The sequence below is a fragment of the Lycium ferocissimum genome, chromosome 11 (genome assembly GCF_029784015.1).
Source record: "Lycium ferocissimum isolate CSIRO_LF1 chromosome 11, AGI_CSIRO_Lferr_CH_V1, whole genome shotgun sequence".
Classification (NCBI taxonomy): domain Eukaryota; kingdom Viridiplantae; phylum Streptophyta; class Magnoliopsida; order Solanales; family Solanaceae; genus Lycium; species Lycium ferocissimum.
In genome coordinates, this window is record NC_081352.1 from 55,201,635 (window position 1) to 55,224,037 (window position 22,403).

Sequence of the window (22,403 nt, forward strand, 5' to 3'; positions counted from 1 at the left end):
AGGACAATACAAAAAAAGAGAAATTTTTTGACTTTGTTCTACTATTTACGGACACAAGTTGGGAGGAAAGCACATCATTTAGTAGAGATAAAGGATACAAATGGTCAAGATCAATTAGAGCTACACACAAAAAAATCTGCAAATCAAATCTTTGATGAACGATGAACGGATTTGGACGATACATGTATCAAATCTTGTACCATATTCAAAGTAAATGTGGGGCTACGGAAATCAAGTCCAGATGCTTATAGCCAATGCTGATCTCCATTGGTCCTTACCATAAAAAGAATCCAGAACTTGGTTCAATGGAAAAGTACAAATTGTTGTACCTACGACGGTTTCTCAGGCGGAAAGCGGGGCTTGATGTGGAAAGTTGCATTAGTGAACTTGAGAAACTGGAAGATAAAGCACTAAAGTGTTATGTTGATATAGGGGACGTGGACAGTGATATCGTTGGCAAATTTTAAGAAACAAAGGGAGTTGATGAAGTACCATTCACAAAACTGGTGAAGGGGACCTTTTCTTCTACATTAGCAAAGATGGCCCCTACATCCTATCTTGAGAGTGAAGGTGATGCTGAAAACATCAAATATTTTTCATACCAATTGACATAGTTTTCATACTATGGTTAATCACTCGCCTAGGACTCCAGTATGAAGGGTGAGACGACATGTGTAATACTTGAAGCAAGTAGTACACATGTCGTCTCACCCTTCATACTGGAGTCCTAGGCGAGTGGTTAACCATAATATGAAAAATATGTCAATTGGTAAGATCCACCAAACATGGCATGCCAACATTCCGATGTAACGGAGCTTTGCGAAGCAGGGGTTAGATTTTCAAAATTTGGAAATATTTATAGTGACTTTGGAGATAGCATAACTTTATTTGATATTAAATTTGAGAATGGACTGATGAAAATTTCTTGGTTTGAAGTGGATGATATTACGGAGACCCTCCTAAGAAATCTCATAGCTTACGAGCAATAGTCATGTGACGTACTTCCTAAACATTTCAGTTATTTTGCAGTGTTCATGGATTATCTTATCGACTCAGACAAAGATGTGAATTTGCTTCGCCGTAAAGGAATCATCACCAACTAACTAGGAGAAGACAATGAAGTCGCTAGCATCTTTAATAAAATTGGGCAAGGGGTCAACGTCTCAATAGACTTCTATTACGAAGACGAATGCAGAAAAGCAATTCATCATTGTGAAAAACCATGGAATCGAATGAAGGCAAATTTTCGGCGCAATTATTTTCATAGTCCTTGGGCAGGAATTTCAACTGTGGCAGCTATCATACTCCTCTTACTTACAGCTAGCTACACAGACAATTCTATCTTTCATAAGCCTCCTTAAGTAGTCATTGTAATTATACGGAGTACTATTTTTTATTTATTTTGTTAATCCTTCCGCTTTGGTTCTCGTCACTACTCGATTCATGTATGTAACTTGTAATTTGATGGGCCAAAGCTGAGCAAGTTGCATAGATAGTGTACCTTAGAATAGTATCTTTTGAGACTCAAAATGAGGAAGAAATATTAAAAGGTCAGAAGTAAACTTATTGGTGTACGGGATTGGCTAATTGCTTTAATCTTGATCCTTTGACAGCATACATGGCAAATAATGGACAAATGAGTCGGCTCAAATATCGTAACTTTAAGTAGGTTAGATTATGAGAGGGATTCCAAATTTCTAAAGTTATGGGTTCTAAATTTAAAACGTAATTTACTGAATTCTATATAAATCATAAATCATTTATAATTAGGCAATGAATTTCTTAACACAAATACTCCCTTCATCTCAAAATAAGTGTCGTTTTAGCAACAAAAAAAAAACTGCCCCAAATAATTTTGCTTTAGGAATTCAAGTCAATAATTAATAATTGTTTCCAACTATATCTTTATATTAAAGAACCACTCCCTCCGGATCAAAAAGAGTGTCCACTTAATCATTTGCACACCCCTTAAGAAAATATTACTCCAAGAGAAAAATAGGTAACTTGACCAAACTGTCCCTAATTAAATAGGTATTGAATTTGATCACATAACACTTTATAGTGACAAATATGAAAAAATAAGGTTAATTCTTTCTTGATTTGCTAAGTGGACACTCTTTTTTACTCAACAAAAAAAAGGTTAAGTGGACACTCTTTTTGATAGTACTTCTTAATAGTACTCAATTCTCAAGGAACATCCAATAAATAGGGAAAACTTAATAAATGATATGTTGTATTTATTATTATAATTAATGGACATGAAAAAAATGTTACTTATTTTAGGATGGAGAGAGTATAAATTTGGCCAAAACTATTGAGTTATGCCGAATCTTAGCTAAAACTTTAGCTCCGCCACTATATGTATGTTCACAGCACCATAGTCAACTATATTAATTTGGTCGTGCCGACTAGGTGTTACTTCAAAAGATTGAAAAAGACGGTTTACTTTACGAGTATATTGTAGCTGCAGGGAAAGTCCTGGTACTGAATGAGTCAAAGAAAGAACAAAGTTTGTGGTTCTTCATCATCTTTTTCCTCATGCGCTGAAATTCATTAATTTTGAAATTTGAAGACAAGGAAAGACTTTCCACTGTCTGTACATAATAATAGAAGACTTTCTTTGCTACCTCAAGTTACAGAAATCTACCCTTAAGGTATTAGTACAGTTTCAAGAAAGATATTACTTTACTACTATATAGAAGCATGAGTTGGGGTGATTTCGTCGTCCACCTCCAACTCATGTAAAAAATAAAAAAATAAAATAATGAACTCCATATTAAAAAATCAAACAATATCAAAAACAAACAAAAAAAACGTGCACCCCATATTAAAAAATCATGTAATTTCCAAAGTATCCCCATTAAGTGAATAATGGTGGATTCATTACCACATGCGTATCAACCCATTAGTGGGAACAAATGAAATTATTGTACAGCAAAAAAGGTGGACCCCAATGAAATCATTATACAGCAAAAAACGTGGGCTCCCAAATGAAATTATTGTACAAGAAAAACGTGGACTCCAATGAAATCATTATACAGCAAAAAACAATTATTGCTTTTCTTCAAAAGGTTAAGTAGTCAAACCATACAGTTTTCTTTCTTTTCTTATATTAGCTTGAGATCTAATCTAGATATTTAACTGTTGTATTAGCTATTCCGTCACGTCATTTATTTGTTATGTTTACTACAATAAGTATACTTAAAATATTTATATTTTAAAATAAGATAGAATTTAATTATTTTTTCATTTTTGTTTCTTACTCTAATAAATGTGAAAAGAGATTAATATCGTAAAAGAAAAAATAATATTAAATGGAGATCAAATAATATATAAGGTAAATTAGTCAAATTATAATTCTAATTGACGTTTCCTTAAAAAAAAAGTGCAAAAGACAACATGACAAGTAAAATGAGCTAAAACAAGAATATTCACCAAAAATTAAAAAATAGTAGTTCTTCGTTTAAATAGAAAATCAAATTTCTGTTTTGTTTCGTTTTAAACATGTAAAATTAATTTAATAATTTGAATTAGAATTATCCAAATCAAAATTTGATAAAAATAATAAGTATTGTTTAGGTCCAATCTACATACATTAACAATAGAATATTTTACACCTTTAAATTTGTCGAATTAAAATTCAAAGTATCAATAGATACTTAAATATTGTTATTGTTTTGTCTCAAAGAGAGGAAAATAGTTTCCTTTAAACAAGTCTTCTCTTTTAAAAAATATTAATAAATTTTTGCAAACTTTGTATTCGTAGCAAACACTAATATAATAAAGTTTTGAATACGGAGCACAAACTACAATGTTATATTAATCGTGTTTTGAACATAATATATATATATATATATATATATATATATATATAAACAAACTTATGTGTGTTTATTAGTAATATAAAATATATATATTATCACTACGCAAACACAACTACATACACATAGATACACTATAATCCAAAGTGTTGGGCGCACGGGCATACGCCATCTAGTCTAATTAGAAGAATGGCACATCATATTGAGATTACCCAAATGGATCATCAAATTCCACTTCTTGATCAAATGCGCACGGGCATACACCATCTAGTCTAATTAGAAGAATGGCACATCATATTGAGATTACCCAAATGGATCATCAAATTCCACTTCTTCATCAAACTTCTGTTAATGAAGCCACAGAGTATGAGGTCTCTCTCTCTCACACACACACACACAAAAACAAGCTATACAATCGTTGACTTTATTACTCCCTACTCGTTGGCAACAAAATAAACAAATCATCTTTGGCAAAACGAAGAAAAAAGGTCCTATTCTAAGAAGAATAGGAATCAATTAATGTTCAAGTTTATCTCCCAACCAAACTATTATAATTAGTAGCAAAGATCTCTTGTTTTCTTTTTACTTTTAGTGGAGTGCCAACAGTAATTTCATCATACTTCATAAGAATAATATTAGTGTAAAATGACACCTCTGCACCTTTTCTCGTCTTTGTAGTTTGTTCTTCTCTGTGTTACTCTTTTTAGATAATATAGACTTACTATTATTCTTTTCACTAATTACAGATGCAAAACGGGAGGAAAGTGGATTATTTGGTCGAGATAAAGGAAACAAATGCTGAAGATCAATCAGGGTTGCAAACCAATAAATCCGCAAAACAAATATTTGATGAAAGATTCAAGGATTTGAACAATTGGTCTACCAAATCTTGCACCATTTTTAGAGTAAATGTGGGGCTGAGTGAATCCAATCCAGATGCTCATAAGCCAAAGTTATCTCCATTGGTCCTTACCATAACAAAAATCCTGAACTTCGCTCCATGGAAAAGTACAAAATGATGTACCTACAACGGTTTCTCCGAGGGAAAGAGGGGATTGATGTGGAGAATTGCATCAGACAATTGGAGGAACTGAAGGATGAAGCACTCAAGTGTTATGATGATATACAAAACCTCGATAGTGACTGCAACACTGGTCAATTTTTGCAAATGTTGTTGCTTGATGGTTGTTTTGTGGTTGAGTATATTCTAGAGCGTTGTGGAATCATTCCAACTGGAGAAGACACAATTATCAAGCGAGGTTACATAGATTATCAAGTACATCGAGACTTGTTATTACTAGAAAACCAGCTTCCTTTCTTTGTACTCACCAAGCTTCATGACATGACAAAGGAAGTTGATGAAATACCCTTCACAATAATGGCGAAGTATACCTTTCTTCCTTCCTTACCGAAGATTACCCCAACATCCTTTCTTGAGACGGAAGCTAATGCAAAAAATATCAAACACTTACTTCACTTAGTACACATGTCATGTTACCCTTCAGAGATGAAAACTAGCATAATTAGGAATTCTAGCATAAGGGAAGTAGAATATTGCAAGAAAAGCTTATGCTGGAAGCTATTACAAAAAATTAGGTCAAACGAAATACCAATAGATAGGAACCACCTAACATGGCATGACATCATGCCAAATGCAACAGAGCTTTGCGAAGCTGGCTTTACAAAGGTTGGTTCTATTTATAGATGTTTGGATGAAAACAACCTTGGAGATAGCACAAGTTTATTTGACATTAAATTCGAGAAAGGATTGATGAAAATTCCTTGTTTTCAAGTCGTTGATCACACAGAGACTATCCTGAGAAATCTTATAGCCTACGAGCAAGAGTCATCTAGTGTACATCCTACGTATTTCTTTGATTATGCAGTTTTCATGGATCATCTTATCGACTCAGAGAAAGATGTGAATTTGCTTCGCCTAAAAGGAATCATTAGGAATAGAATAGGAGAGGACAAAGAAGTGGCTTTCTTTAACAAAATAGGGAAAGGGGTCGTTGTTTCACCCGACTACTATTACAAAGAAGAATGCAGAAAAGTAGTTCAACATTGTGAAAAACCATGGAACCGAATGAAGGCAAATTTGAGGCGCAATTATTTTCATAGTCCTTGGGTAGAAGTTTCAATTGTGGCAGTCATCATACTCCTCTTACTCACAACTACACAGACAGTTCTATCTGTCCTAAGCGTCATTAAGTAGTCACTTCAATTATATGTCATTGTTGATTTGTTTTGTTAATCCGCCACTACTCCGTTCATGCATATCATTTGTGTTTTTGATGGGATCAGTATTGTATCCAAGTCGAATTGGTGGATTATAGATGTGAGTTTGGGGGGATAGAATGTGCTCCTTCTTTAATTAATGGTCCAGAAGAACACCAAAATTTTGCGAGGGTCCTATGATCTTCATGTACTTGCTCGAAATAATATAAATACCACCCTAAGCGCTAATGTGGCATAGAGAGTGCATTTACCCAACCCAAAACGCGCAAGGAACAATAAAAACAGAACAAAAAGGTTCTATTGGGACCCATCATCTCCATTTTGAATCCATTTCCATCCATCCGTCTTCTTTATTTTCTTCCTCCACCCCATACTAATAGCCATTGAATGCAAAAATTAGGCTTTCACACTCCAATTTCTCCATCTCACACATTACGTTCCATCTCTATAATGCAAAAAAAAGCTTTCATATTTTCATACTTGAACCCACCAAACCATTTAAAAAGTGATGCTAAGTGGTGATAACAAACAATAAACCCTTTCGATGGGATAACCCATCTTTCATATTGTAATTTAAGATGATTCTCAACATAGATCCTTAATAAAAACCATCAAAAGCAAGTACAGGGGGTCACAGGACCCTGCAAAGTTTAAGTGTTCTTCCAAAAAAAACCAACAAGTCCAGGAGGAAAATACATGATGTCCCTTAAATAATCGAAGTTTTTGTTTTTGCTGGTCTTTGTGTAGAGGATATAGAATGTGCTCAACCTCATGACATAGATGTTTTTATCATTAGTAAGTCAAACTGACAGCCCAAATAAAGGTTATAAACTTATATTTAAGAAGGAAATATGATAGGCCAAAAAAAATTTGACTGCTGCCAGAAATGGTCTGTGATCTAAATTATTTTCTATGTAACACAATAATTAACTTGAAATCTTCTATGTACTTCAACTAAGCTATTCAGTTACTAAGGTAAGTGAGCCATAATGAATACCTTAGCAACTAAGGTATTCAGTCACTCTTAACCACCAAAATATAAAAGTTTTTAACCACTGATGCTTAGTGAATTAGTATTAAAGAATCACTAAGTATAGGCTTCTGCTGGAGTCATAATTCTACTTAGAACTTTTATGCTGCTTCATCCTAGTATGTTCTATTGCAGATACTTAAAAGGAACAATAGAAGGCCTTACCCAGAAGCCTGCTGCAGTGCAGACAGAAGCAGGCCATTGGGCTATCTTTGGGGGTTAAAGTTCGAACACTTCAAACATTCCAACTGAAACTCTATGAAAAAACATACTATGTAACAGCTATTGATGTTAAACAACTCTCTTTAGCACTTGAGCATGAAAAAACAACTAATGAACTTGAAATATTTATCTGTTAGTTAAACATGAAAAAACAACTAAATTAACTCAAGATATTGTATCTATGAATGTGCTTTCGCTAGATCACTCGGGATTAATACAAGTCAAATCTTTCACATCACTAACAACCTTATGTGTTATGAGCTGGAGATCAAAGCAGCAAGGTTTTGGCTTGACAGAGGTCTGAGTCTGCAGGGTGCTATCCATTGAAACTCTTAATCATCTTCCCTTTCAGGTGGGAGACCACAAGGCAAAAGCATTTTCTGCACAAGCACAAGTAGATACGGAATTGTCAGTAATTGTAGAAGACCAAAATCAAGGACGCATATTCGCAAATATCATATATACATCAAATGCATAGAGATACATCACTTTTGTTTGTTCTATGTTATAACATGGCAAATTGGCAAGAATATTAGCAAGTTGTATTCTTTCCTTGCGAAGGTCAGGAACATATTTGAACATTCTGTCTTCTACATGGAACAGCTAAGGCTTTTATAAACACTGAAAATATTCAGGAATGGTTTCAAGTGGCAAGTTTACTCAGCAAAAGGACAAACTAGCTTTAGTTAGAGTTAAACTCTGGCAAGCATATAGTAAAAGGATAAACAATACTTCCAAAAGATGGCAAAGCTCATGAGAGCATTAATTCATGGATATACCCACAAATTATAGGTATACATGTTCCATCCCTCACTAATGATTACAAATATCTTGAAACCTCTTCTTTCCATCTTCTAAACCCCGGCGATTTAGTATAATCTCCCAGATTTACCAACCAAAAGCTCCCCAGAAACTGCATGTCCATTCCAACTTTAGGGTTTAGCATCTACTCCAATTTTGTGTTAGCTCAGATCCTTGGTAATTTCTTTTGAAGCCCCAACTAAAACCTGACAAAAACTCAAATTTGATCTAGCATCACAAAATTCTTGTTTATAAACCCCCACCCACCCCATGGAAAACTAATTCTAAATAGGAAAACTGATTCATACACACGCAGAGACAGAAAGATCGATAGTTCTCCCTCCATCCTTCTTACATGCTCATTTACAAGATATCTTAGCATTCTCTAATGGAAAGCACTAATCAGATTTCTGCCAAAGAATGCATTCATCATTTTGATATTCAGTTTGCAACTAGTACAACTTTTTCTTATTGGTGAAATATTTATTCGGGAAAAAAGCAAAAAAAGGGCATTAAAGAAGGTGCTACAACTTATTCTGCAAATAAGTCATCTTTTCAACAAAAGGCAGTGCTCTTATGCAACCTAAACTTTATTTTTTGTTTTGACAAGTCTTATGCAACCTATACTCTTAACATCAAAGCAGCAACTTCTATTAACTAGTTGGTAAAGGGATGCAGAACCATACCACTAAAAGCACTTAGTTCACTCATTATGCAAGTCAACATAGAAAAACTAAGAAAACAAATCATTATGCACGCCAGCATATTAAGAACTGAGAAATCAAAGTAACCGCCAAACTGCAAAACAAGATAAGCATCTTGAACAAAGCACAAACCTGCATAAAATTGTAGCGTTCTCTTCCAATTGATTCATTTTCTGCAATGGCAAAATACGCCAACATTGGGTAGTGGCCAACATAGGATGCATAGCTGTCACGCTGAATGTTTACCGCCCACTCACTAAACCAAACAAAGAATATCCAAACTATCATTATCTCCAGAGTTATTACTCTATAATAATAAACTCTCAACATAGTCAATCAATGTCACACAAAAATGATAAATAATCCACCAACGAAACAATTTTATTATAAACAAATACTCCCTCCGTTTCAATTTGTTTGTCTAGTTTTGACATGGCATAGAGTTTAAGAAAGTAAAGAAGACTTTCGAAGGATGTGGTAACTTTTTTATTTTTTTAATCAAGAATTGTGGTCTTAAACTTAAGCTATGTACAATGTACCAAAATGTCCTTCAATGTTGTGGTCATAAACATGTCATGTGGAAAGTTGGAATTAAGGAGTTGCCAAAAAAAAAAAAAAAGGAAAGAGGCATTCTTTTTTAAACGGACTTAAAAGAAAAGTAAGACGACCAAATTGGAACGGAAGGAGTATTAAACTCTCAACATAGTCAATCAATGTCAAACAGAGAGAGATAAATAATCCACCTATGAAACCATAGTTTGAATAAAAAATATCTTTTCAACAAATACAAAAATAGGTAATAGGTAACTTACAATCTAGTCAAGTCGGCATGTCCTGTTCCCACATATTTAGCTTGTAAGTGCTCAAGCTGGGAGTTGATATTGAACCTGTCACTAGCCTGTACCAAAAAAGTATAAACACATTAATCACATATACATTCCACAAATTAACAAACAGAAAAAAACATTACAAAACATGTACACTGAACAGAAAAATTAAATTAGGTTCTGAAGAAAGAAAATTTCGGGTCTTGGTGGAAGATAATAATAATCAAATTTCAATTTGAAGGTGAAACATTTGGCAACCAGTTACAAAAATAGGAAAAAAAAAACTTACAAACACATGTACATTAAACAGGAAACAGAAATTATGGTTGTGGTAAATTCTGAAAATATTTACGCCACGTGGCCCAATACAACATTACTGTGTAAATTGTATAATAGTGTAACATGTGCATACTAAACAGCAAAAATATATTAGGGTTTTGGGTAAAAAGGGGGATAGAAATTATGGTTTTTCTTTTTTTTTTTTGGAATTGAAAATAGGGTTATAAAATTTGAAGCAAAAAAGGAGATAATAATTGAAATTGAATACATATGAAGTTGATGTTACTCATTTGTACTAATTTTATGAAATTTACCTGCATTTTTTCGGGTTTTGGTGGAAGTGTGTAAGATATAATCAAATTTGAATATGAAATCAAAAATGGGAAAATTTCAATGATGTACAATCTAGCATACAAAATTACATTTGCGTAGCCATATTATTAAATTACACCCCGCATAGCCACTTTTTCACAATATACAACATTATACAACAATATATAACTTGTATCAACCTTGTATAAAACTATATAATAATGTATAGAGTGTATAATAATGTACAAGAGGTGTTTATATCCAAGAAAATTCATTGTATATAACAATATACAATATTTTTTCAATTGTAGTGAGGGCACAAATATACAACAGGCTTTTGAAGTGAGGGGGTGTCAATTGGGCCATTTCGGGTAATTTTACAAACATGCGTTATTTCGGGTAATTATTTTTTCTGAATAGTCATAGAGGTATTTTCCCATCAAAAATAAAAACACACATACATATGTAAATTGAACATGAAATTAAAAATTATGTTTTTTGTGGAAATTAGGGCTTTAAATTCGATAGAAGGACATAAAAATTGAAATTGAAAATGAATTTGATAAGTTTGACAAACCAATCAATTAAAAAGATATTAGGGTTTTGAGTGAAAAGGGAAAGAGAATTTATGGTTTTTGCGGAATTGAAAATAGGGTTTTAAAATTTGAAGCAAAAAAGGAGATGATAATTGAAATTGATTATATGCAATTGATTTTACTCATTGTAATAATTTTGTGAGATTTACCTGCATTTTTTGCACAGCTGGAAGATCAAACGAATTGAGAGTATTGTTGAGGGGTGAAACGGGTCACGCTTTCGGGTATATATGGACTGGCATATTCGCGGCAAAAGCACTCTTTAGTCGGTCAAACACATTTCTATATCTAATGACAATTTAATTTTAAATTTATCTTTTACCCGATTTCTAACTACATAAATTTTTTATAGTTTGTTTTAAAGTACAAGTTTTAAAAGTCTTTTTTTTATTTCTTAAATTTCGTACCAAGTCAAACACCTTCAGTTAATTGGATGGAGGGAGCAACTCTTTTTTTGCTGGACATAAGTTTATATTTTCGCATCATAATATCCTTTTGGCCTTAAAGAACATATGCACTGCAAGCGTAAGTTTGATTTTGAAGGGTAAAAACCAAAGACCAGCCTATTTGAAGGGAAAACCGTGCAATTTCTTCAGATTACTCTCTATGTCACAATTTATGTGACAACTTTCATTGTAATTAGCTATGAGAGTTAATTGTAAAAGTTTTTTTGTAGTGGTTTAAGGGGCTTTCATGAAGTTGGTTATGAGAGTTAAGGACCTAAGTGTAATTAGCAAGTTGTTAGGCAGTTATTATTTTCAGGTTAATTACAATAATCAACTACTTTACAAGTTGATCCTTACATGTATATATACAGGATATACACACTTGTATACACACAGAAAAATAATGAGAATTGATTTCGTCTTCTTCCTCTTCACTTCTTCTTCTTCTTCTTCTTCTAAAAACTGATCAAGATCAATTATATGATCTTCTACTTCTAAAAAAAATACACTAAATTTCAGATAAAATGACCGAATTTCCATATGAACAAAGTTCAAGCACATATAGCTGACGTTCAACCATTTCACCTGAACTTAGGCATACATGACTGAATTCCATCATTTTTGCCTTAAGTTTAAACTTTTTTGTCTTAATTGCATGCACATATGACTGATTTTCAGCCATTTTGGGATCAAACTGTAAACATAGTCGTTGGAGAATACTCTAAAAAAATTTGAAGTTCGGCCTTCCAATGGCAAATTCTAACTATTGTTTTCCAATGGCAAATGTTGGTCAAAGTATGACGAAAATAAGTTTAGTTTACCTAAAAAATCTAAATCATTTGTCATGTGTGCGTGGTGTGTTCCACATAGAGTCAGCCAAAAATGGCCTATAAATCATGCCTTTACACCTCAAGATGAGATGACAAAAAGAGGCAAGATAAGGTAACTGCCTTAAAAGAGAAGTTAATATATATGAATCTAGAATTATTGGCCCTACGCAACAGATTAAAATATTTGAATGGCTACTTTTTCTGCTTTGCCTAATTTATTGAGAAACAAATCAAATTTCATGGATGACTCATTCATGATCTATAACCACCACTTAACTTTAATGCCATAAATTCGTACGATTATCTTTGTTTACCCATAAAACGGTTCAGTTGAATTTGTTCACATGGTCAGGGACACGTAGATCAGAGTAATCAATAAGATTAAGATGCTCGTATCTAAATATTGTAAATAGACGCAAATAAGATACAGAAAGAGAGAGAGCCTGGATTATAGATGTTTATCCGAGGTTAGATTCCTCTCGTTATCAATGAGTTGTGACTCCAGAGCCTAGTGAGTAATAGAGCCTAGTGAGTAATAGCAATAATATAAAATGTGCAGAAATATGAGAGTAAGAAATGTGTGTATTAGCTTGAATATTGTGCCCTACAATAGGAATTACCTCCTCTATTTATACTTAGAGCTAGGGGAACATATTCCATGTGTCACGCCCCTGCTCATAATAAGCCTTAAAGGCATTGTAATAGTGTACAATAAAGAGGGTCATAAAATTGCAATAATAGTGAATCTGTAACGCTCCAGCTGTGTATTAATGGGTGACCGTTAGGCCACTCAGGTCCCGAGAATCCGCGCGTTACACCGGACCTGCAGCTTCTTCCAGTACCATAGATCTTCCCCAGGTGGCAGTGATGCTGACTCATCCGGAGGCTCATCCTTCGTGCCACGTGTCTCGACCACATTGATAGAGCTGGATCCTTTATATTTTACCTAATACACATAGTCCCCCCACTTTTCGGGATTCGAAGTTTTCTCAGGAAGTGGAAGAGTTTTGAACCTGCTCAAATTACGCGGGAATTTGGAACATCAGACGCAGATTAATGGAAGCAACGATTGACGTTCTACATCCCCTGCAGACGCCTTGATCCAGGGGATTTGGAAGATCCCCTTTCCTTATAAAAACCTCAGAACTTTTCCTAAATCCCATCAGAATATTTTCCTTCCTTAACCAAAGTTCAGCCTCTTTTCAATAAAGTCTTAAAGCTTTCTTTGCCATTATAACAAAATAAAACCTTTATCATGGCATCGCCTCTGCCAAGTCCGGCGAACTCGACCCCTTCTCCATCTCGTACAACTGGTAACTCCCCGAACAAAAATGCTCCTAATATCACTTCAGAACTTGATCTTGGGTTCCTAGCTACTGAAATCTTGCCTATTGACTGCGTGTATAGGGGTGATTTCCGTATTAACACCCGTCACGAATCAGTGGGGGAGATTGAATCTTTAATCACAGTTGACGACCTTCCCAAAGTTTATGCCGACTGCAACTGGGGTCCCGATGTCGTAATCCTCGTAGTCGGCCCCAAGGGAAGAATGACTCAACATGTTGAGGGATTCACCATGGTCCATACTTACCCCTTCACCATCGGATTCGAACTGCCGGTCCCAGATTTGATCGAGGCCTTCTGCTGCCGGTACCAGGTTTGCTTGGGCCAACTTGCTCCCCAATTATGGAGAACCGTCTACTGTATCCAGAACCTCATCGACCGTGCTGGGCTCACCTTCTCTATCGATAATCTGATGCAGCTTTATTCCCCCCGACTGTTCCGGGGTGGAATGATCCACTTGTATCCCCAGGGGTCTCGCGGTCTGATTACCAGTGCCAAGGACGATTTTGATCGAGGTTGGTGTGATCGGTTTGTTATGATACAAACATATCTTCTCCATCATCCATCTCCGGGCCCCTTTCCAGAGACATGGAATTACACCCGTAAGTTTTCAAGCCTCTTTTCTCCTCCTTTTCTTCACTTGTTCTCATATAACCTCTTCAATTCTTACAGCCGCCCCTGTTTCTCCGGAGTTCGTCTTTGGGAATATTTGACTGAGTGTTAGACTTGCTGAGAGCCACTACGGGAATAACCAGGACTTGGAAAAGTTTGACTGCTGCATGGTGGAGGGAAAAAGCCATGGTAAGCCTTTAGATCTAAATTTGACCGAATTTTTCCATTTTTTTTTTGCCACTCCTGATGGATCCCCTCTGCATGTAAACAGGGATTTCTGTCCGAAGATTTTCAACCCGAAAAATTCCTTCCAGCGCTATGGATCTTTCCAACATCCTGACCGCCACCATTCGTTATACCGAGAGTCGCAAACGCAGAGTCCGGAGCCCCTTGAGGATTGCTGGAACCCAGGTTGAAGGGATAGGCTCCCGTGTGCGGACTCGGCGTCGCTTTATTGAGGCTTGCCGGGAAGTGCAGGATAGATAGGGTGTGATCAATATCGAAGGTGACAAAGAGGAAACCCCAGTCCCGGAGATAGCAGGTCCGGGCATTCTTTCCGGGAAAACTGTCCCCGATAATCTCTTGATCCATGCGGGCCCCGATCCTTCATCATTGCATTGCAGCACCAACAGATCTGGTGAAGCCTCCGCTGCTCCAATACGGTCTGATGGACCAAACTTGAAAATCTTGCTTCACCAGCTTGTTAACCAGATCCTCGCATGCCATACCTCCACCACCTCCGCCATAGTTGAGGTGGGGAAACTGTAGGTTCTGGACTCCGTAATTGCTGAAAATCGCCAATTGCATCGGGAAGTCCAGACACTCCTGGTGCGATGCCGTGAATCCGAATCCCAGAAGCATTCCCTTCGTTTGAGTATTGACGAGACCAGACACCGACTGGAAAAAGAGATGAAAACCCTGCAGGCCAAAGACTCCGACCTCCAAAACCTTCAGGTGTGTGTCGGCCATCTGTCGAACGAACTGGAGGTGCTTCGGGGATGGCACAGGAGTTCCAAAGCAACCCAAGCCCGTCTTAGAGCGAACTAGGATAGCATGCAACGGCGTCGAGCTGGCCAGGACTAAAGGATCAACCTGATGCGTGACCTTGCAATCTTGAAGTCCCAGCAGGATGCTTTCCAGGAGACCTTGGACAAGAAACTGGACTTAGAAGAAGCTTTGATAGATCTTTGAGGTGGACTTTGCAGCTGCTGAATCTGCTATGGCAAACCTGAGGACATCTAAGGATAGTAGTTCTGATAGCGAGGATAAGGGTGCCTCTACTCCTGACGATGGCGAGCCATCTTCTCCTTCATTCCCCAAAATCTGGACGGGACTGCGTGCTCATGCTTTGCTTATTCCGAGGCTTGCATGCCTCTTTATGCCCTTCTTTTTCCTTATTGTTTTGAACAACTGCCTTTTTTTTTTCTTTATTGTTTTGAACAACTGCCTTTGCTTTTCTTTGCCTTCGAGCCTCTCCATATATATATATATATATACCTCAATGGTCGGGCTGATCTATTTGATTTTGCTCCGGAGACTTAAGGTGCAACTAGTCCTTTCTTCTAAAGGATTCAGGTTTTAACAATTTTAAATGCCTTACCGGAGTAGTTTTCGTCTGAATCGTGCTTACACTGATTTGCGGACAAGTCCTTAGAATTTCTTTCGGACTTTACCTTCTCTGTTAGAAGTTTTAAATGTTATAAAAGAGGGCCCTTATGTCTCGGTACTAAGAAAAGGATGTCTCGTTATTCGTTTTGGCACAAATGTTTTCGCACAACGTTTACTTGCGTCAATTTACCGAACTCTGCTTGTCGTGGCAAAGAAATTCGCTTCACATGGCTAAAATTTCTGCTTAACATGGCAAGGAAAGTAAGCCTTAACATGGCAAGGAATATGAAAAACGTATTTCAAAGTAAGAAAATTCCATTTCCATAAAATTCCGAATACATGTAGACATTTCAACCGAGCAGTCCCCGGTATTAGTGTACTTCATCTTCTATATATGTAGCCCTCCAATGTTTGGAAGCAAAGAATGAGGTTCCAGACATTGAATGATGCCCCCGGAAAAATCTAATGATGACCAAACGGTACTGCCTCGTTAAAAAACTTGCCGAAAAAATCCAATTGGGACAAAAATCGGACGAAGGGAAAAAGAGTGCAGCACCACTGGCCACAATTCCCCGGCTAAGCATAATATCTTTTGAGGAAACTTACATTCCAATTACTGGGGACATCCTTTTCGTCTGCATCCTCGAGCTTGTATGAGCCTTTTTCGGTAATACTAATCACCTTGTACGGGCCTTCCCAGTTCAGATCTACCTTTCCAGCATTCGCGTCGCGAGTACTTTGAGTGACCTTCTTTAGCACCAAGTCCCCGATCTTGAAGTTACGGAGGTTGGTGCGATGAATATAGTATCGCTCCATCCACTGCTTTTGAGCTATTATCCGAACGTACGCGAGGCCTCTGTGTTCCTCCAATAGATCCAGCTGAACCGATATTGCCTCAGAGTTAGCCTGTTCTTGTGCCCAATCGTACCGGGGGATAGGAGCTCCGACTTTCACTGGGATCAATGCCTCCGCTCCGTACACCAGGGATAAAGGAGTTTCAGCAGTGCTTCTTTCTTCGGTGCTGGATTTCGCCGTGGTTCTATATGCCCATAGCACCTCTGGTAACTTTGAAGACCATGCTCCTTTGGCATCTTCTAACTTCTTCTTCAGATTTTGGATAACAGTTTTGTTTGTTGACTCTGCCTGACCATTTCCACTGGGATGGTAAGGGGAAGAAGTGATCATTTTGATGTTCAACCCCTCAAGGAAACTTGTGACTTTGGCTCCAATAAATTGTGGGCCATTATCACAAGTTATTTCCTTCGAAATTCCGAACCGACAGATTACGTGATTCCAAATGAAATCAATCACTTCCTTCTCTCTGATATTCTTGTAAGCTGCAGCCTTGACCCATTTAGAGAAGTAATCTGTTACCATTAGTACGAATCGTACCTGACCAGGCCCTGTCGGCAATGGACCTACTATGTCCATCCCCCATTTCATGAATGGCCAGGGGGAAATAACCGAGTGCAACTCTTCACCGGGCTGATGCAATATTTGAGCGTACCGCTGGCACTTGTCACACCTCCGAACGAACGCCTTGCCATCCTTTTCCATTCGAGGCCAATAATCTAGCCTGGAGCAACTTTTTTTAGAGCAACTCCGCACCGGAATGATTACCACAGATCCCCTCGTGCACCTCCCGCATGACGCAATCCGACTCCTCAGGTCCTATTCACCTTGCCATCGGGCCAGAAAAACACCTGCAGTGAAGCAGACCACCAATGATGTTGTAGCGGGCCACCTTTGTTCGCAAAGCCCTCGAAGCCTTTGAGTCTTCCGGTAGCTTCCCGTGATTGAGGTAGTCCAAGAACTCATTTCGCCAATCCCATATGAGGTAGGTTGAATTGACTTCATCATACTGGCGATCTAAGGCCGAGTACGGCGGTGGACCGAGAGATTCGAGAGTTCGAGCCCTGCGACTCAGAGTGGACGAGCCCAAATTGGCCAGTGCATCAGCCTCCACATTCTCCTCGCGGGGAACGTGCACCACCGTCCACTCCTAAAACCAAGCCAGTAACCTCAGGTGTTATATCCCGTATTTTGTACGTTGGGATAATCCGAGCTAACCATGATAAGTTAAGGACAAGACTAGTTCGAGATACGAGGTTGAGAATTTTGACCTCCGATTTTATTTTAATGCACAAGTTGCTTATGAATTTTATTGGTATGGAATATTAAGGGAAATTAGGGGCTAGAAGTTGAAATAAAAATTGCATGAAAAGGGAAAGTGGCCGTGTGTGAAGGTGGGACCCACATGTCGATATTTTATAAAGGATATATGAAGAGATATATGGGTGGTACATGTGATGTTGAGCAAGTCCTAAGAAGGACCCATAAGCTAAAAATGAGTGTAAGCCCTCCAAAGGGCGATTTAAGAAAACGTCTTCGGGTGATCGACTTCGAGGGGCCAAAACGGTATTATAAGTTTGTAATTTGGGAAAACTCCCAGAATAAAAGTTGTAGATAATTGAAATAGCTTTCCAACCATAGGTCTTGGGTTCATATACGACATCGGGATAAGGAGATATGGACGTTTTAAGGCAGAAAGGTCAGTGGGCCAGGCCCAACCCGAGCCCAACCGGGTCAGGCCCATTACCCACACCTTTTTAAATGAAATATCATCCTTTTCTCCTCATTTTTCATACCAAAACACCCAGAAAATTCTGGAGAAAAAGAGAGGAGAGCCTAGAGAAAAACTAATTTTGACCAAAATCCGCGCCCCGAATTCGAAGCCCATGAAGAGAAAAGTGTCGTACGTCGCGTTGCCTTCAATTTGAGCTAAAAATCAACCAAGAAGAAGAGGGTGGACGTGGTGGCTACATACTTAAGGTAAGATTAAGGTTCCTTTTCATTGTTAACTAGTTTATTCAGAGTTTTAACGGATTAGAACGGAGGGAATAGTGTGTAGAAATGGATGAAATTCATGAAACTTTGTATGTTGATGCTGAGCCATGAGTATGGGCTGTTTTGTGACAAGGAATGAACTAAATTTTATTTAGTATTTTTGGTTGTTGTGTTGTGGATTCTATGATGTAAATAAAGGTTTAATGAATTAAGTTGAAGATAAAATCGTGTGTGAGCTGTTTTGGAAGCTAATGTGAATTAAATATAGTTTCTTGTATTTATGAAGATAATGTTGCTAAAGTGTGGATTGTTGGTGTAGTTGATGAATTTGAAAGAAAGAAATGTGTTGTTGTTGTTCCTATTGGAATTGGGAAGTTTCGGGTGAGGTAGTATAATGGTCGAGTTGTTTTGAATATTGTGCGGATTGTTGGAAGCATTCTTGAATCTTGTTTAAATGGTTTGGATTAGTACTTGAACGTGTGAATATTGATGTTGGTTTGATCGTATGCGGTTGGTGTGAATGAAAATGAAATATCGTCGAATTGTATAGAAAAGAGTTACTAATGTTAGAATGCGTTTTGAATTCATTATTGATGTTGTTGGAATGGTTGTTGGTATTGTTGTTGATAATATTGGTCGAGTTGAATTCTCGGGGTTGTTGAACTTATAGGGAAATGCTGCCCAAATTTCTGTAAATAAAGTGATGGCTTGGGATTGAATCCTTAAGTACTTAAAGCTAATGTTTAGTGTTTAATGACGTTATTGTAGCTCTTGGAGAGCCCGAGACTCAAGTTCAGATTAGCTTAGGAAGCGCACAAGGTATGTGAAGCTTATCCCTTCTTTCTTTCTTTGGCATGTCTTAGTGGTAAGTAGGCTATGACACGAGCCTCGGGGTAACTCCACTCTCATGATCCGAGCATGATTATGATTCTTATTCATCTCTTAGTAATGGTATTTTTAGTGTACTAGAACTATGGTTTTTATGTCACTTGTGTGATTGGATTTTAAAGGTTGCATAAAGATTTTTATTCGTAAAAGATCCTATGTCTAGAAATGTCCGTAACTTTCATAGACAGAACCGGATTGCTTTGATATGCTCGTAAGTGATTCTATAACGTATAATGATCTTAATTTTTATGAGCGGGCCCGGATTGGTTCGATGCATATCCGTGGTCCCCGAGATCTTCCCTTATATAGTCCTAACGACTTTGTTTTGAAAGAACTTAACATGATTTCCGTTTTGACTCTCGAGCGTCGACTACTTACTTATCCATTGAGTCTGTGATGATGATGTATGTGCATATGGTTTCTCACTACTCTGCTCGTGCGGTTTGTTGCTACTTCTTTCTTTGCGTCCGGGCCGGGGCATGTATTCGTGCAATTCCACTACATTGTTCACCGCGTCCCTCACTAGAGGGCCAGGGCACGTTATATATATATATATATGATATGATGACATGATGAGATGGGGGAGGCGGCCGGGATGGCATATGATGACTCATTCACCGCGTCCCTCTCTAGAGGGCGGGGCACGTTATATGTTCATGCATATGATGATTTTACTTACCGAGTCCCTCGGCTGGGGGGCGGGACACGCTATATGTTTATACTATGATTATATGATATTGACATGCATGATATATGTTTTCAAAGGCAAGTCTTGTGATTTTCCATATTCTTTACTTCAGTATGATCCCGTTCTTGTATTCCATGCTTTACGTACTCAGTACATATTCCGTCCGACCCCGCTTTCTTCGGGGAAAGTGCGTTTCATGCCACGCGGGTACACCCATAGTGCAAGATGTTAGTAGAGGATGTTCCATTGGATTGGCGAGCTCCACTTCCTCCCGTAGCTTCGCCGAGTCGAGTGTTTTGCTATGGTACACAGGTTATGTTAGAGACTTTGCGAACGGTGTCGTGTGTATAAGATGTCGGTTTGTAAGCGGCTATGTAAGCCGATGTATTATTATGCATTGTGTTACGAAGTTTCGTATATTCTGATTTTATTTGATTTGATAAAGATGAAAAGCAGATTGTTCTTCGAAAAGCTTTCATTATACATTTATGTCATGATTTGGGGGCCCAGCATGATTACGAGTATTACGAGAGTCAGCGGGTTCGCTCGGCCCTAAATAAGGGTCGGGTGCCCATCACGCCCTAACAGAAATTAGGGTGTGACATCAGGACCTTTTCTAAGTACTTTAGCATCTGCTCTTTCTTAGCTTCGAATACTCCGTGCACTTGATTTACTACCAGGAGGGAATCATACTTCGCCTCAATGACTTCTCCTCCGAGTCCCCTAGCTAGTTGTAGACCTGCAATCAAAGCTTCATACTCTGTTTCATTGTTAGTGAGAGGCACGCTATTAATAGCTTGCCTCAAGACATCACTTGTGGGGGTACGGAGCACAACACCGAGCCCCGTGCCTTTTACATTGGACGCCCCATACGTGTAGAGGATCCATACCCCAGACTCAGCTCCCTGTATTAGATAGGCTTCTTTCTGAGCCTGGGGAGCTATGCCCGGACTGAAATCTTCCATAAAGTCTGCCAGGACTTGGGACTTGATTGCAGTATGAGGCTTATACTTAATATCGAACTCGCTTAACTCAAGCGCCCACTTCGCCAATCACCCTGAGAGTTCAGGCTTGCGGAGCACATTCCTTAAAGGAAAGGTGGTAACCATGGTGATCGGGTGACACTAAAATAAGGCTGAAGCTTACACGAGGCTATCACTAGGGAGAAGGCTAACCTTTCTAATAAAGGGTACCCATTTTAGCCCCCGACATAACTTGACTTACGTAATAAATAGGGAATTGCGTACCTTGGTCCTCCCGAACAAGAATTGCGCTTACCACTACCTCGAAGACTGCCAGATAGACTAGTAGCACCTCCCCGTCCTTTGGTTTGGACATAAGCGAAGGCGAAGATAAATATGCTTTGAGGTCACGAAGCGCTTGTTGACACTCCAGTGTCAATTTGAAATCATTTTTCTTTTTGATCAAAGAGAAGAATTTGTGACACTTCTCCGAGGACCTTGATATGAATCTGATGAGAGCAGTTATCCACCCAGTAAGCCGTTGTACCACCTTTACGTCCTCCAAGGTGTCCGGAATGTCTTCGATGGCCTTTATCTTCTCCGAGTTTATTTCAATTCCTCTTTGGGAGACAACGAATCCCAAGAACTTACTAGATCGTACCCCGAATGCGCACTTCTCAGGGTTCAGCTGCATATTGTATTGCCTCAAGATGGCAAATGTTTCCTGCAAATGATTAATATGTCCCCTAGATGGAGATTTTTGACTAGCATATCATCTATGTATACCTTCATGGTTCTGCCTATTTGTCGTTCAAACATCTTATTTATGAGCCTTTGATAAGTGGCTCTGGTATTTTTTAACCCAAAAGGCATTACATTATAACAGTATGTTCTGAAATTAGTTATGAAGGAAGTAGGAGGTTTTCTCTTGATCCTCTGGGTGCATCCTTATCTGGTTATACCAGGAGTAAGCATCGAGGAAAATCATTACTTCATGTCCAGCTGTAACATCGATCATCTCGATACTCGGCAACGGGAATGAATCCTTCGGGCATACTTTATTTAAATCTTTGAAGTCTATACGCATTCTAAACTTATTACCCTTTTTCAGAACTACCACTACATTAGCAAGCCCATCCGGGTACTTGACTTCCCGAATAGACCCGATGTTCGAAAGGCGAGCAACCTCTTCCTTAACGAACATGTTGCGTACCTCCGCTATGGGTCACTTCTTTTGGCTAACCGGTGGGAAGCTAAAATCCATTCCAAGTTTGTGAGTTGCTACGTCCGATGGGATACCTGTCATATCCTTATGGGACCAAGTAAAATAATCATTGTTATCGTGTAA

The 22,403-nt window shown here is 38.0% G+C and overlaps 1 protein-coding gene and 3 pseudogenes across 2 annotated transcripts; 3 read left to right on the forward strand and 1 right to left on the reverse strand.

Annotated features, from left to right (window-relative positions):
* LOC132038494 (uncharacterized) lies at nucleotides 1-1,571 on the forward strand (annotated as a pseudogene).
* On the forward strand, nucleotides 705-1,571 carry LOC132036700 (putative UPF0481 protein At3g02645; annotated as a pseudogene).
* A 2,527-nt stretch (nucleotides 1,572-4,098) lies between these two features.
* On the forward strand, nucleotides 4,099-6,036 carry LOC132037415 (UPF0481 protein At3g47200-like; annotated as a pseudogene).
* A 1,338-nt stretch (nucleotides 6,037-7,374) lies between these two features.
* Nucleotides 7,375-11,127, reverse strand: LOC132037416 (uncharacterized protein At4g14342). 2 transcript variants are annotated; one of them, XM_059427931.1, is made up of 4 exons: nucleotides 10,980-11,127; nucleotides 9,629-9,714; nucleotides 8,949-9,072; nucleotides 7,375-7,691 (listed from the first exon to the last, which is right to left on the reverse strand). In XM_059427931.1, the coding sequence occupies exons 1-4, from the start codon at nucleotides 10,983-10,985 to the stop codon at nucleotides 7,644-7,646; spliced, it is 264 nt and encodes an 87-aa protein (XP_059283914.1). In that variant the 5' UTR covers nucleotides 10,986-11,127; the 3' UTR covers nucleotides 7,375-7,643. The 2 variants fall into 2 exon arrangements, with proteins under 2 accessions (XP_059283914.1, XP_059283915.1); XM_059427932.1 differs by lacking the exon at nucleotides 10,980-11,127 and adding an exon at nucleotides 10,237-10,310.
* Between the last annotated feature and the right edge of the window lie 11,276 nt (nucleotides 11,128-22,403).